A 14,111-nucleotide genomic window follows, 5' to 3' on the forward strand; every position below is an offset into this window, starting at 1 on the left:
TTCGAGGAAGAGTGTCATACATTTTGTACAAATGTACGGGGGCAGGGGGTGTCAGCATAAAACAAATATAAAAAACTTGTATTGAAAGGGGTAGGGGGGTCATTGATTTCGTACATGACATTCAGAGGATCTCTTGTTTGTATATATACTGTACATGCCTCTAAACAAAAATCAGCATCACCACCTAACCACAAACTATGAATAGTCCCTCAGTATGATGTTAAAGGTTGCATTTGCATCCATGTGCAAAAGTCTAAACTGAGTGAGTTAAAATTTAATGTCACATTGGCTTTCTTTAGGATATATAGCCAAGAGACCAAGTTCTCACATTCCCATATGTAAAATACTGGTGCGTTTTAAAACATGGAACACCAATGGAAGTTGTAGCGTCCTGTCACTGAATGCAGTCTCAAACTGAAGATAAAATGGCAAACGGGAGTATATCCAAAGTGCTTATCACCCAAAACTGGCTTCCACAGGAGACATCACTTGATCACGCATCTTCAACTGAGATTCCCCCTTGAGTATACAGCTGCAATGAAACTGCATCAAAATGCTCTGCAGACGGTTGTGACGTCATACGTTACCATGGTGACATTATGAAATGACATCATTAATCTCTGCCACTAAAGCTGGTTAGCTGTATTGTTTTACTGTTTATTTCCCTACTGTTTATGAAGTGAAAAAGAGTGATGTTGAATGATATACAGAATCTCACCATCCTGGGATTTGATATCAAATGTATCAACAGCCAACCAATAGCCTTTCACTGCTTAATTCTGAAAAAAGGATGAAGATATCATGACCTTTCTTCAAAGTGATGGTAGAACAAAGACAATAAGAACTCCTATCCCTTAACATAGTTTCCATTAATGGTTGGAACTGGTCTTCAGCAACCAGAGCTTGTCAGAGACAGGACTAATGGGTTAGGGAGGTCAGGTTCTCAGACTTGGTGTTATTGTATCCAAATGCTTCATTCGAGGCTCATGCTGTTGATCACTGCATTGTCTTGTCCAGCCTTGATTGTTTACAAAATGCTGTCAAATAGCTGAATATAAGTATGGAGTATGGCGTTAAATGGCAAACAAAACAAACCTTTACATTGTCTTTCAACAGTCACAGCACTAAGCCATTCACGGAATGAGGCCAAGGTCATTAGATTTTTCTACTCAAAGCAAATGGGTTGGATTTGAATGCATGAGCACTGCACTGCAAAAGGGAGCAGAACTATCCTGATTAATCAAGGAATGAAAATGGTTGAAAATTATAATAATCATGATTAATACAAATATCATATTTGTACAAATTTATTCCTCAACACATATACACAAGGTATATAAAATATATATAGTTACAGTGGGGAAATACTTGCATGGTGAGCATCATATGTGGGAAAGGTACAGGAACATAAAATCAAGAACTACCCAAAGGTAACTACCCCAGTCTGGAATGCCAGAAGGGGAAAAAGAAACATGATTACTGCTCACACACATAAAAAATTAGAAGTATGGATACTAGATTACTGTATCAAAGGTAATGTATACTGTAAGTAGGTGAAAGTAATCGGTCAAACATACAACACAAAACAAATATACAGGAGGAAAAGAATTAATTCTGAAAAGCAAATGATAATTTGTTATGGCCTTATGAGCTATAGTGATGAAAAGTTCAAACAATTCTTTCATTACATTGCATAGTATTTGTACAGGTATAGCATAAATCATGTTAGCGATAATCCATGGAAATTTGGTATTTGTTCAAAGTAATAGTTACAATTAGGAAACATCTTGAATATGAACTCTGACTAAAAACCTCAAAAAGGCTAACATCTCGTTTTTCCTATACAGTCAGTCAAGTTTGAATATCTATACAAAATATTTGGTAAATATTTCTTCTCCATTTAATGGGGTACCAGGAAGTGTAAGAAGATATGGGGAAAATGTGAAGGAACATGAATCATGTACCTAGCAAATTTGATTAATGTAAGAAATAACTAATATGTATGTCTGCTAACTTAAAATTTATGATCAATATCTTTCCAGCAATTATTGATTATCCTACTTACATAGTTTGTCTCAGTTTACATGGCCAGGGAATTCCAGAGGGTCCTAATGGGTTATGCTTTTCACCATAAAATACTTTTAAAAATGTGAACTATCATAAAAATATGAAGAGTCAAATCATTATCTTAATTTATAATGCTCGTTAAAAATTACCTGGCATACAATAAAACTGTGACCTTTGCCATAACTATTTTAAAATCTCTTGAAAGATCTGACTGTTGGAGAGGTGGTGGGGTAGCCCTGTGGTTAAAGCATTCGGTCATTAAGTAGAGGACCATGGTTCAATTCCCAGCATGGATCCATTCTGTAAAGACTATTTCTGGTGTCTGATATTGCTGGAATACTCCTAAAAGCAACATAAAACCCAAATCATTCACTAACTCACTTACTCACACTTCTGGTTCCAACTAAACAACAAAACAAGTTTAGTACTTGCAAAACATATCTGCAGAAATGAAAGCAAAAGAGCAATCACATTTGAAATTTTAGATTCAACTTGCTTATCAGCTATTCATGTTTTTTTTTTATTTTGTTGAAAAATATAGACTACTGACTTGTGACCTCCCATCAGGACCCTCGTGACCAATGAACCCTGATGTAATGAGCAACAACCTTGACCCACCATAATGCCTATTCTAATGTAGATGTAAACAACAGGAATATCACCCTATCTCATTTAACCTGTCTACACCCATCGAACCTGGGTAATAGTATTAACACCTCATGACAACAACTGATAAATATGAAGCAGAGTTATCACCATCTATTTATAATTAAAAAAAATAACAGTTCCACTGCCATCTGTATAAGGTTTACAAACAAGGAAATTGACATACAGCGCCCTCTAGCATGGGTTATACAACAAGACTGAATCAACACAGTTACAAATTGTGCAAAAGCCAGGTTTAAATAAATTGGTTGTATATATATTTCACACAAACCAGATTTATTAGGATTTATATTTTTCTGTAAATGTAACATATGACAAGTTATTGAGAAATATAACTCATCTCTGAAAATGCTTTATAACAATTACTAACTTGAAATGGTAAGCTTCTGAAACATAGAAGAGACAATCTGCCACAAAATGCATTTCATGCTGTTTAACACTACAACATAGCCGCACTGCTTCAAGCTGTTTTTTAAAACTAAAACATATGGTTGCATTGCATCGAGTTGGTTTCAAAACTAAAACACATCTGTATTCTTTGAGCTTTTTTTTCAATACTAAGACACTGACTGCATTGCTTTGAACTGGTTTTTAATACTAAACGATAGACTGCATTGCTTTGAACTGGTTTTTAATGCTAAAACATAGACTGCATTGCTTCAGGCTGATTTTTAAGACTAAAACATAGTTGTATTGCTTCAAACTGTTGTTTTTTAACTGAAATACAGCTGCATTTTTGTGGTTTTTGATATTAAAACATGGCTACATTGGATTGAGTTAATTTTCAACACTAAAACATATAGCTGCATTGCTTCATGCTTGTTTCAAACTAAAACATATCAGCATGACTTTGAGATCAGGTTTTAAAAACAAAAACATACGTGTTTTTGTATCTGTTCCTTAAAAATATTAAATCCCATGGCAGAAGTACCGCAAGAGAATTGATCTACTTACAAATTACTCCTTAGCTATAAATAAATTTCTTTTGTGTTCATCAGTATACAAGCGTAGCTGGGGCACAATATGTTTCTTGTCAGTTTATAATTCCTCCCTTTATGAAACCAAAAGCTATTTTGATACAAAGACAACAGTAAGACAATATACATTTTCATTTAGTGACTGCTTAATATGTGACTAGAAAATATAAAATTACAAAAATATAAAAATAATAACTTTTAAACAATCAAACAAATAATAACTTTTAAACTTTCAAACAATAATTGATAAAATGAACTGCAAATAATTGCCACAACCATCAAATGTATTGAGACAAGAAAAGCTGGAACATTTCCTCAAATGCTTTGTATTAACAATCATAAACTGGAAACGAAATATATCATTTCAAACATCATTAGTAAAACAAACAAAGATTATTTCCGAGGGCTCGGATTCCTCGGGAATCAGTACTCAACCTTGACAAAACAGGAAATATTTATTCCATTTGACACCCAAACTTCCAAATTTCATTTATAATACAAGGTCATTTGTATTTATAGAATCCAAACTAAAAAAAACCCCTGTGTTTATTCAACTTCAATTAAATATTTTGCTTCAAAACGTAAAACAGACATTCAGTAGGCAATGTATAGTGGAAACAAATACTCAACAACATCATGCTAAAAGCAGAATTATTTCACTATCAAGGAAGCAGATACTAAACAAGTCCTGAAAACAAAGCTGGCTTTTTGAGAAACAGTTCCCAGTTTCCAAAAATTTGAACTTGCTTCTTGAGAAAAGCCAATCAAACGCATGCCACAAGTACATGTCAAATATTTCCATACCATGTTCCTACGTTTTTTGCAGTTGGACACAGATGTGGTTCTTGAAATACGTTTCACACATTAATTAAAAACATTAATCTGCATAATCAATGCTTAAAGTTTTTTCCAATCTTAAGTGTGAATTTCTTGAATCAAAATAGAAAATAAAACTGTTCAAAACATTTACTTGGGAACTTTCTTGTATAAATAATCTCATACACAATTCAGACATGTAATGGTGGCATAACACTGTGCATGAAATGTCATAAACCTGTGGTGCATACAGCAGGATAAACGCCTACCCGCTCGTGAATAAAAGCTGTCAAACTATATGGTATTAAAAGAATAAGTGTGAGTATTTGATCCTTTGCCTTAGTGTCATTAAAATAACCTTCCTAAATGCTCAATTTGTGAAGTTAGAATCTATACTGGTGGAGCCTGAATCTGCAACATCCTACTGGCAAACAAGGATAAGTTGAGCACTGATCTGACAACTGATCTGTATTAGCATGTATGAGATCTGCCCAGTGGTACTTGCCATCGTGAGCAGAGGGGTCCCAGGTTGAATGCGATCTAGTGCTACACCGATCATGTGAGAGTTTTAAGAGCAAGGTGTGAGCGCTAGCCTCCATCTGCTCTAGATTTCTCAAACCAAATGGGTAACTTTTCATTGCCATGCACCACCTACTTCTCATAAATGCGTTCTCTGCGCCGGTCCAACTTATCCTTGTTTGTCAGTACATATATCAACTTGCACCCAGTGCATGTCAATATTATTATGTTCCAAGAACACAGACTTCAGCTTGAAAACAGAGTAATGAAGCACTGGAATCTGAAGATTACATGGACAATGAATGGCTGTTACATTCATGAAATTTTAGGTGGTAAGTCAAAATGATTTCTTCAGACAGATAATATTTTTGTTAAAATAATGCTGTAAAATCATCAATACCCAAACCCTGAAACTGTATATAGCTATGTACTGAGCTTCAGGTACAACCTGTTTGGGGCTGAAGCAGCAAAGTTTTTACCTGAGGTTGCACAAGTGTGAAATTAACCATTCTGTTGATTGGACCTCAGAAGTTGGTGATTCATAAGAAAAGTATGACGCTTTATGGATAACAGTTTCCTTTTTATGTTACAATTTGATGTTTAACTATAGATTCTTATTGTATTGTCAAACAAAAGTAACAAGCCTGACAACGGTTTAAGAATCTATACTGAAATATCAGCATATATAATAAAAGGTATCAAACCTGTCTCATGAAATTAACTGGTACGTGTATAATTGCTTTTTCTAATCTTAAGTTCAGAAAACTAGATCAGACATAACAAAAACAAACATGAATACTTAATTGAACACTTTATTTTTTAAAAAAAAAACACATACCCAACTTGTTTATCGAAGCACTGTTTACATAACAAATGTAGGGCAAAATCATCTGAGGGTATGGAAAACCATAAGCAATCTTGGAATAAAATTATATTAGTACTTTGGAATAATCCCTGATGCAATAAAATATTTTGATAAAAATCACTATTTACACAGATACAATTCTTTCTGAAAAGAAACTGGAATGTCAAAATATGTGAAAGCTTCAATTTACAGCTTAAATAATAATGATAAAAAAAATTTGATAAGTTTATAATTTCAACACTGAATATGCTGCTATGTACCAAATACAATAAGCTTTCTTGTGACGTTTGGATATGGATGCTGATTTAACATATGGCTCACACACACATCTATAGATACATATGTTAATTAATTTGGTGTATAGTGGAATAAAAACGTCATAATAAAAAACAAGTCTGGAAGGAAGGTTATTTTCCAGTACACGTTTAATATACCCTCGCAAATAACCAGTGCAATACCTAATTTAGCAAAAATAACTAAGGTTGACTGGTTGACTTTTTTTTCATTAAAGCCACACTAAGTAATATTCCAGCTATATGGCGGCAATCTGTAAATAATCAAGTCTGGATCAGACAATCCAGTGATCAAGATCCGATGCATTGTTCTATGCAATTTGGATATGAACTTGTATGGCATCCTAAAATGTGAATGCTTCATGATTTCATTTGTTTCATGGTGCTTGAGTCAGTTGCAGATTATTGTGATTAAATTGGAATTAAAAATTATAAATATAACATCATCTGGGTCCATAAAATGTACATAACATTACGACTCCATAGGCTTACGAATGACGTGGTGCTATGAAGGTATTGTGGATAGCGTCCCTGTACACTTAAGGCACTTCAGCACAAGTAAAGTTGGTACCATCTGTCAGTACAGACTTTGATCACACTACACTCTGTATCCCTGACCATTTAACACGTACAACACATGCTGCTTTGAACCAATATGACTCAGTAGTTTCATATAATATAATGACACTACTGTAAGGTTATTGTTGGTTGTGTATCACTATATGCACTGCGCTAAAGGTCTGTGCTCTTTACAGAATCAATTCTGGAACAGATGAACAATCTATTCTGGCCCAAACTAATCAGAATTTAATACATTCAAGTCTGAACCCTCCAAAAATATATCAAAACATCCTGCCCCCACTCCTTGTTTTATAAAACATTCTGGTCTCCTCCCCTCCAGTACAAAAACATTCAGTCCCCTACCCTCACATTCATAAAACATTCAGGCCATAGCTCTTATCAGACCTCCATCCTTGGGTTAATAAAGCATTCCTTCCTTCAAGTAAATAAACATTTAGGTACTACTCTCAAGTATATAAAACATTCAGGTACTACCCTCAAATACATAAAACATTCAGACCCACACCCCTTGGTTTATAGAACATTCAGGTACCACCCTCAAGCATATAAACATTCAGGTACTACCCTCAAGCATATATACATTCAGGTACCACCCTCAAGCATATATACATTCAGGTACTACCCTCAAGCATATATACATTCAGATACCACCCTCAAGCATATATACATTCAGGTACTACCCTCAAGCATATGAACATTCTGGTACTACCCTCACACATATAAACATTCAGGTACTACCCTAAAGAATACAAACATTCAGGTACTACCCTCAAGCATATAAAACATTGAGACGCCTACTTCCAAATGAAAACATTCAGGGCCCCATCCCAGAGTATATACAACATTCAGGCCCCTATCCCCAAATATATTGAACACTTAGGCCTCCACCCTCAGAATATAAGCCATGTCATACATTTAGACACTAACCGTGCTAAAATGATCAAGGCAACTGCACAACAAACCATCGTTGTATTTGGTTACAGATTCAAACGTATTGATAAGTGTTAACAATGCTTATCTATCACAAGAATGGCTATAGATTAGTGGATTCCTGAAGACATCTTTCAAGAGGATGGTCCAAAGTTGTTCAGTGTATATAAAACTTTACATATAGTAATGATTGCAGAAACAATCATCCAGTCATGCAGTATTGTTAAGCCATGTTTTCAAGTCCTGTTTTGTTTCATTTGGACTGGGGTCAATAAATCTTGTACAAATCTGTTTTTCCATACTCTCATCTAAAAAGAGTATCAGAACCTTTCATTGAAGCCGCTGGTGTTGAAAGCTTTGTTGTCTTACAAGCATCCTTCTTTGTGAGTCAGTATGCATGTACACCACTTCCAGCATTATCACTGAGCGGAAGGGTACATCAGAAATCGGTATCACATATTCTCCCCACATGGGTAAACCAAGGTCCTTGGTGTGACAAGGTAGTGCTTTCACCTCGAAGTGTCCTCATCTCCCCACTCATCAGGAAGAGCTTGTCCTGGTAAAACTGATTCAATTCAAATCTCATTATATCATGATAAGCGTCTTCTAATTCATTTTCAAGGCATGTATCAATATAGAAACAAATGATTTCCTATTTTACATAGGTAACATCTTATCTTTGAGATCTAGATCTTGGCACCATAATGTGGTGTATAGCTCCCTTTAATCAGTCAAGTGACAGTTTTCAGTGATGTGGCATGGTGAAAACTTGTCAAAAACACTGTCACCACAAAATCTTCTCATTCTTCGCCAACATTCAGTGCTATGGAAGACGACTCATTCAAGAGAAACAACATGCTCATGTGGATTTCTACATATGTCAAAGGATGTTAAAACAAAGTCAAACAGTAAAGGCAACCACAATCAACCTACATCACTCCGCTTCCTTGTCCCCCTTCCATGTACAGTGCCCACCCCATTCTGCTGTCCACCATCTGTTCGCCCCCTCATCTGATCTTGATATGGTGGAAATAAAATTGCTGGGGGTGCCTTCCCGCTCTGATGACTCAAATCAATGATGACTTTTTTCATTCTGGGAGTGATTTCTGGTACAATGTGTAGAGGAAGGTTCCAAGTTGTGTCCCCTTGGTTGCTTTGGTAGAAGAGGCAGCCATATGATGCCGCATCGTGACTCTTATGTAAGGTCCAGCCCTGAGGGAGTTCGGAGTCACTTAAGTTTACGCCACAATCACACACTTCCGAGTCTCTTAAAATCTGTCGAAGTTCATCGATCCTGTTTTTGCTTACATCTCTTGGGCGGGAATAGTACAGTTCCGAGTTGCCTTCATATCCAGGAGGTGGTGGACAAGGCGGTCGAGTCTCAGTATTGGACTTTGGTGTCTTCGGGAGTGGTCGCAAGGGGTTGCTGTCTTTCTGTGTCCGACCACCTGATACAGGGATCGGAGGAAGTTCCTCTACATAGTCGAATCTCGCTGTCAGCTGCCCTGAGCTTGGTGTTTTGGGCAGGCTTGTGTCAGAATTCTTTCTGGGAATGGGTACTCCTGCTCCATTAACTGGTGACGATGATAGTACATAGTCTTCCCTTGAGTCAGCCCCTTGGTTGATTGGGTGTAAGAGTTTGACATTCTCAATCTGTTCCAGATTACAGATTCGGTGGGTATGGTAGTAAGTGCAGAGTTCGTGGAAGCTGTTGAACTTTACCTGTTCCACAATGTAGTACTTCAAAGCTGGTCTTCTCTCAATGACTACATTCACGTGCCGGACAGAAGAATTCGCTATGCTGAAAAACAGAAATTTTGAAAGTTAGTGAAAAAAATATGTCAAAACTAAATGTAGAAGAAGGGTTTAGAGGATGCAAAGTATAACATTCTGTTTTCATTCAATTTATAATGGGTGCAATTATATCCACTGCACATTTTCCACAGAATGCAAAAGATGATGAAATAACTGAAACTAAACTGAAGCATACACATAAAGTTTAACAGAGTGGGACTTAAATCTGCCATGAACTATCTACCTCTAATCTCAGCTCGAGAGGTGGCATATCCTTGCAGTTAAAGCATTTGTTCATCACACAAAAGCTTGAATTTGATTGGTACAATGTGTGAAGCCCATAACTGGTTAACAAATGAAATGTTCTCAATGAATATCTCAGATATATGTGAGACATTTCAAGAATCACCTTACCTGACTGAAAGAGATAAATAATTATCTCCCTTGGAGCTGAGACGCAGCAAGTAGTACCCAGGACCTTGTGCATGTTGCTCAACATATCTTGTTGCCTGAAAATTTGAAAATATTGTTTTCATAATTAACACAAGATACTGAACAAACATATGTAGCCCATCAAATACCTCTAACACACAATACAATACAAAACACGTTCACATAATCTATTCCATCTAATCATTGCTGGTTCAGCAGTATAAGTGGGCACAACACGTCTCTCCCAGTTGTATCAAGGTGAGATGATCAGGAGTTCAAATCCCAGTCTTTCATGCTCATGATAACTTTCAAGGGAAAACACCATATTTTAGCAAACATGTAAAAATGATCAAAATATATATTCAACTCCAGGAAAAGCTAAGTCTTCCGTTACTCATCTTAAATCTTTATTTATTCATTGGTATTATTTCCTGATTTTCATATTTCTGAAACATCTATTGACCAACATTCAAAAGGGTTAACCACAGATCACCACAATTAAACAGGATATTGCATTTGACGAATTACTCACTTAATTAATTTCTAGAAAATGAAAGAATTTGTTGCATGTTCACTTTGATATAATTTTATTAACACTATGTTTCCATGACAAATTGATATTCAGCTACATTACAATTTTACAGTAGAACATATCATCAATTAATTAAGTGCATTTAGTTTTTCAATGCTTTTATCAATATTCCAGCAATATCATGGCAGGGGAGATAAGAAAAGTACATTGTACCCATGTGGGGAATCAAACCCGGGTCTTCAGCATGACGAGCAAAACACTTTAACCAACCCACCACACTGATGAATTTATTAACATTAATGTCATATACTATGTTCATTTCTATAATTTACTTACAATTTTGCTGTCACCAAATTTTGCATAGAAGTATGGTAAGGCTTTGATTTCATCGGGAATGTTCTGAACTCTGGCAGCTCGTATTTGGTTCTCTGGGAGACCCATTTCCCGAGCCATAGCGATGCCCTGATAGAGTGTTCCGGATGGGTGGTTGGCACTGGAACACAAACATACAGATGTCAGACAGAAACGCCTCAAAATAACACATGGCGAAACTTTACAAAATTCTGAATATTTCAAGATCACTGTTTGATCTAGCTGGGGCAGGGACTGGGGCTGGGGCCCATTTGGCACAGTGATCACAGCACTATGACTGTCATAAATCATTGTAAAGGTATGGGAGTTATGATCACCCTAACACTATGATCACTTTGTGAAGTGAGGCACCAGACCTAGATTTTCGGAGCTCTCTTAGTGCTTAGACAGTGGTAAGTTAATTATAATGTACGGCTCTTATGACTATCTTTGCGCTAAGAGAGCTTAAAAAATCTAGGCCCTGGTCTCCCTCTCACAAAACTCTCATAAGCCTAAGGTCTCGTAACTTTTCTCACAGCATTCATACTTCCTATGTTACAGTATGAGAGGTACGAATGCTGCGAGAAAAGATACGAGACCTTAGGCTTACAAGAGTTTTGTCAAAGGGGGCCTGGTCTTTGGTGAGACACTGCATGCTACTTAGAAGTGGCTAATTGATACAGTCGCTTTAAACCAGTTTAAATAGTTTGTACTTTCTTGAAAGAAGTACCCATTAATTCAAACAATCAAAACAAGACATCTATAATTTTTAACACCAGCATACACTGTAGATGCCCCTCTGTGTTCAAATGGATGCATTTCTCAGTCATAATTACTTCTCCACAGAAACACTTACATCCCAAACAAGATAGTGAGTCACTCCCTTATCATCTGTCTCAGAAAGTAATGAATGCTCCCTTGACAAGATTAATGAATGCTCCCTGCATGTAGTTCCAACATTCCATGATGTATACAAAATGCCTGAACAGTACTGTTCGTATATACTAACGTCCTCACATACTGACATATTGCCAGAGATACAGACATATTGTCAGAAAGTGGAAAACCTGTGTAAATAGAGTACAAAAGAATGAATATGCAACAGAACCAAGCAAACTTTAACCTATTCAGTCATTTAGAAATTCACATGTACAAAGATAGTGTCTGCAGCACTTGAAATACCTCCCTACCTGACCGCACAGGATGGGTCATTATCAACACAGACTGCCAGATTCTCAAATTCACCTACCCAATGCATGGGTTAAAATTTAGAGATGTGTATGAAGATATTTTGTGGGCAGGTAGGTTTTGGTCAGGTCTGGAAAGTTTTACAGCCCTGTGGTCTGGATGAAATTTTTGGGAGCTTCATAACCTTGTAATAGTACTGGAAGTATGTAACAATAACCAGAAGACACAGTAATCAAATTCCCCCACCACCACACTTGTTGCCATGTAAATGCGAAAAATATTTTATTAAGAATACCCAAACTACCAAAAGGCACTAATACACCACCAGATCTATGTGCCAAGTTTGGTGAGGAAATATTGCATGGTTTTGAAGTTCTGCTCCAGAAAAGATAAATGTGCATGGACGGACGGACGGACAGACGGGGTGCAGTTTAATACCCTCTGCAAAACATTCCAGTAATATCACGGCAGGGGATACAAGAAAAGGGCTTCAAACACTGTACCAATGTGGGGAATTCTCACAGTATCTGGGAGTGAGTAAGTGAGTTTACGCCACACTCAGCAATATTCCAATTATATGGCAGCAGTCTATAAATAATCGAGTCTTGACCAGACAATCCAGTGATCAACAGCATGAGCATCTATCAGAGCATTTGGGAACCAATGACATGAGTTAAGCAAGTCAGCAAGTCTGACCACACAATCCTGTTAGTTGCCTCTTACGACAAGCATGGTCACCTTTTATGGCACACATGGTTTGCTGAAGACTGATATAATGTCTACCCCGGACCTTCATAGGTCCTCACAGTATCGCCTCACCAAACTACATAGCAGGAAACATTCAAAACCAAGACACACTTTACCTTCTCCGTGCAGTACTCCCAACCATCCTTAAACAGTCAGATTCACTAGACGACAAAGGAATTCACACTAGATATAGAATGGTATTCCAGTCTGACAAATTCAAAAGCCTTATATATTGTGTTCAAGGATCCGTGTTGACTAACACAGAATACAGGCCGCCCACCTTGTCCCAACTGGTATACTCATCTCAAACAGATCACATTAACACTACATGATGCATACCGGTAACAGGAAAATGAAAGCAGAGATCTGAAACCCTTGGTCAGTCATATTACGATTTCCTTATTGTCTAATAACTCTTTAAGGGAATATATTAATGTGATGTTAATTTCCCAGGAACATATTTGCATCATACACCATAGTGGATATTCCATTTTACAAGCATACTCGTACCCAATACCAAGGCCAAGACAGAAAAGTATGTGAGTGAGAGAGTTAAGTTTCACGCTGCACTCAGAAATATTCCACCTATATTCCACCTATTCTGCGGTCTATAAATAATCAAGGCTGGACCAGACAGTCCATTGATCAACAGCATGGGCATCGATCTACACAGAGCAAGCAAGTCAGCAAGCTTGACCACCCAATCCCATTAGTCACCTCCTACAAGCATGAGCAGAGTGACACAGTAATGTTTGCATGGATGGGACTACCTACAGGCTGAACTAGTGCATACTGACACTGAGCAGTCTCACAGGAAATAGTCAATGCTTCACCCCATATCTGGTAGTTAGGACCACCACAATCTAGCTGTGTAATAGACTCATAATAAGGCAACTAGTGCATATCCGTCTCTGACTATATGTCTATCTGTCTGAGTGATTGGGTGAGTGATTGAGTGAGTAGGTGGATGGATGGGTGGTGAGTGAGTGAGTGAGTTGGGTTTTATGTCCCTTTTAACAATATTCAAGCAACATCATGGCAGTCAGCTGTCTGAAGCCTACAAATGATGTAGCACTACAAAGCTTCGTGGATCGGGACCCTACTGATTTCTATAAGACGCTATCTCTAACACTATGCTTCTATATGTCTGTAAGGATGAAAGTTTTCTGAAAACATGTGTTTTTATTTGAAGTAGGGTGTTATTCATCAAATTGAGATATGCAAAACGGAAGATATCCAAGTCAGGCAGGATAAAACATGGTTATACATTAATTTGACAGTTTTATAATAATGATATCACTGTCCATTGTCGTGATAAATTAATGCTTTCAAAATATGTCATATAGTATATA

At 36.9% G+C, this 14,111-nt stretch overlaps 1 protein-coding gene across 1 annotated transcript; it reads right to left on the reverse strand.

Annotated features, from left to right (window-relative positions):
• Positions 1–1,297: 1,297 nt before the first annotated feature.
• On the reverse strand, positions 1,298–13,085 carry LOC137295846 (uncharacterized). Its single transcript, XM_067827403.1, has 5 exons — positions 12,876–13,085; positions 10,810–10,966; positions 9,924–10,018; positions 7,524–9,516; positions 1,298–7,260 (listed from the first exon to the last, which is right to left on the reverse strand). The coding sequence occupies exons 1-4, from the start codon at positions 12,899–12,901 to the stop codon at positions 8,640–8,642; spliced, it is 1,155 nt and encodes a 384-aa protein (XP_067683504.1). The 5' UTR covers positions 12,902–13,085; the 3' UTR covers positions 1,298–7,260; positions 7,524–8,639.
• Between the last annotated feature and the right edge of the window lie 1,026 nt (positions 13,086–14,111).

This window comes from Haliotis asinina, chromosome 9 (assembly GCF_037392515.1).
Source record: "Haliotis asinina isolate JCU_RB_2024 chromosome 9, JCU_Hal_asi_v2, whole genome shotgun sequence".
Taxonomy (NCBI): Eukaryota; Metazoa; Mollusca; class Gastropoda; order Lepetellida; family Haliotidae; genus Haliotis; species Haliotis asinina.

Bases quoted from the DNA above. Each gene is read 5' to 3' on its own strand.
- LOC137295846 (XM_067827403.1), bottom strand. From the start codon at position 12,901: ATGGTTGGGAGTACTGCACGGAGAAG. The intron at 10,967-12,875 runs GTAAAGTGTGTC...TTTGTGTTCCAG, and splicing joins GGGAGTACTGCACGGAGAAG to TGCCAACCACCCATCCGGAA. The intron at 9,517-9,923 runs GTAAGGTGATTC...TCTGTTTTTCAG, and splicing joins TATTTATCTCTTTCAGTCAG to CATAGCGAATTCTTCTGTCC.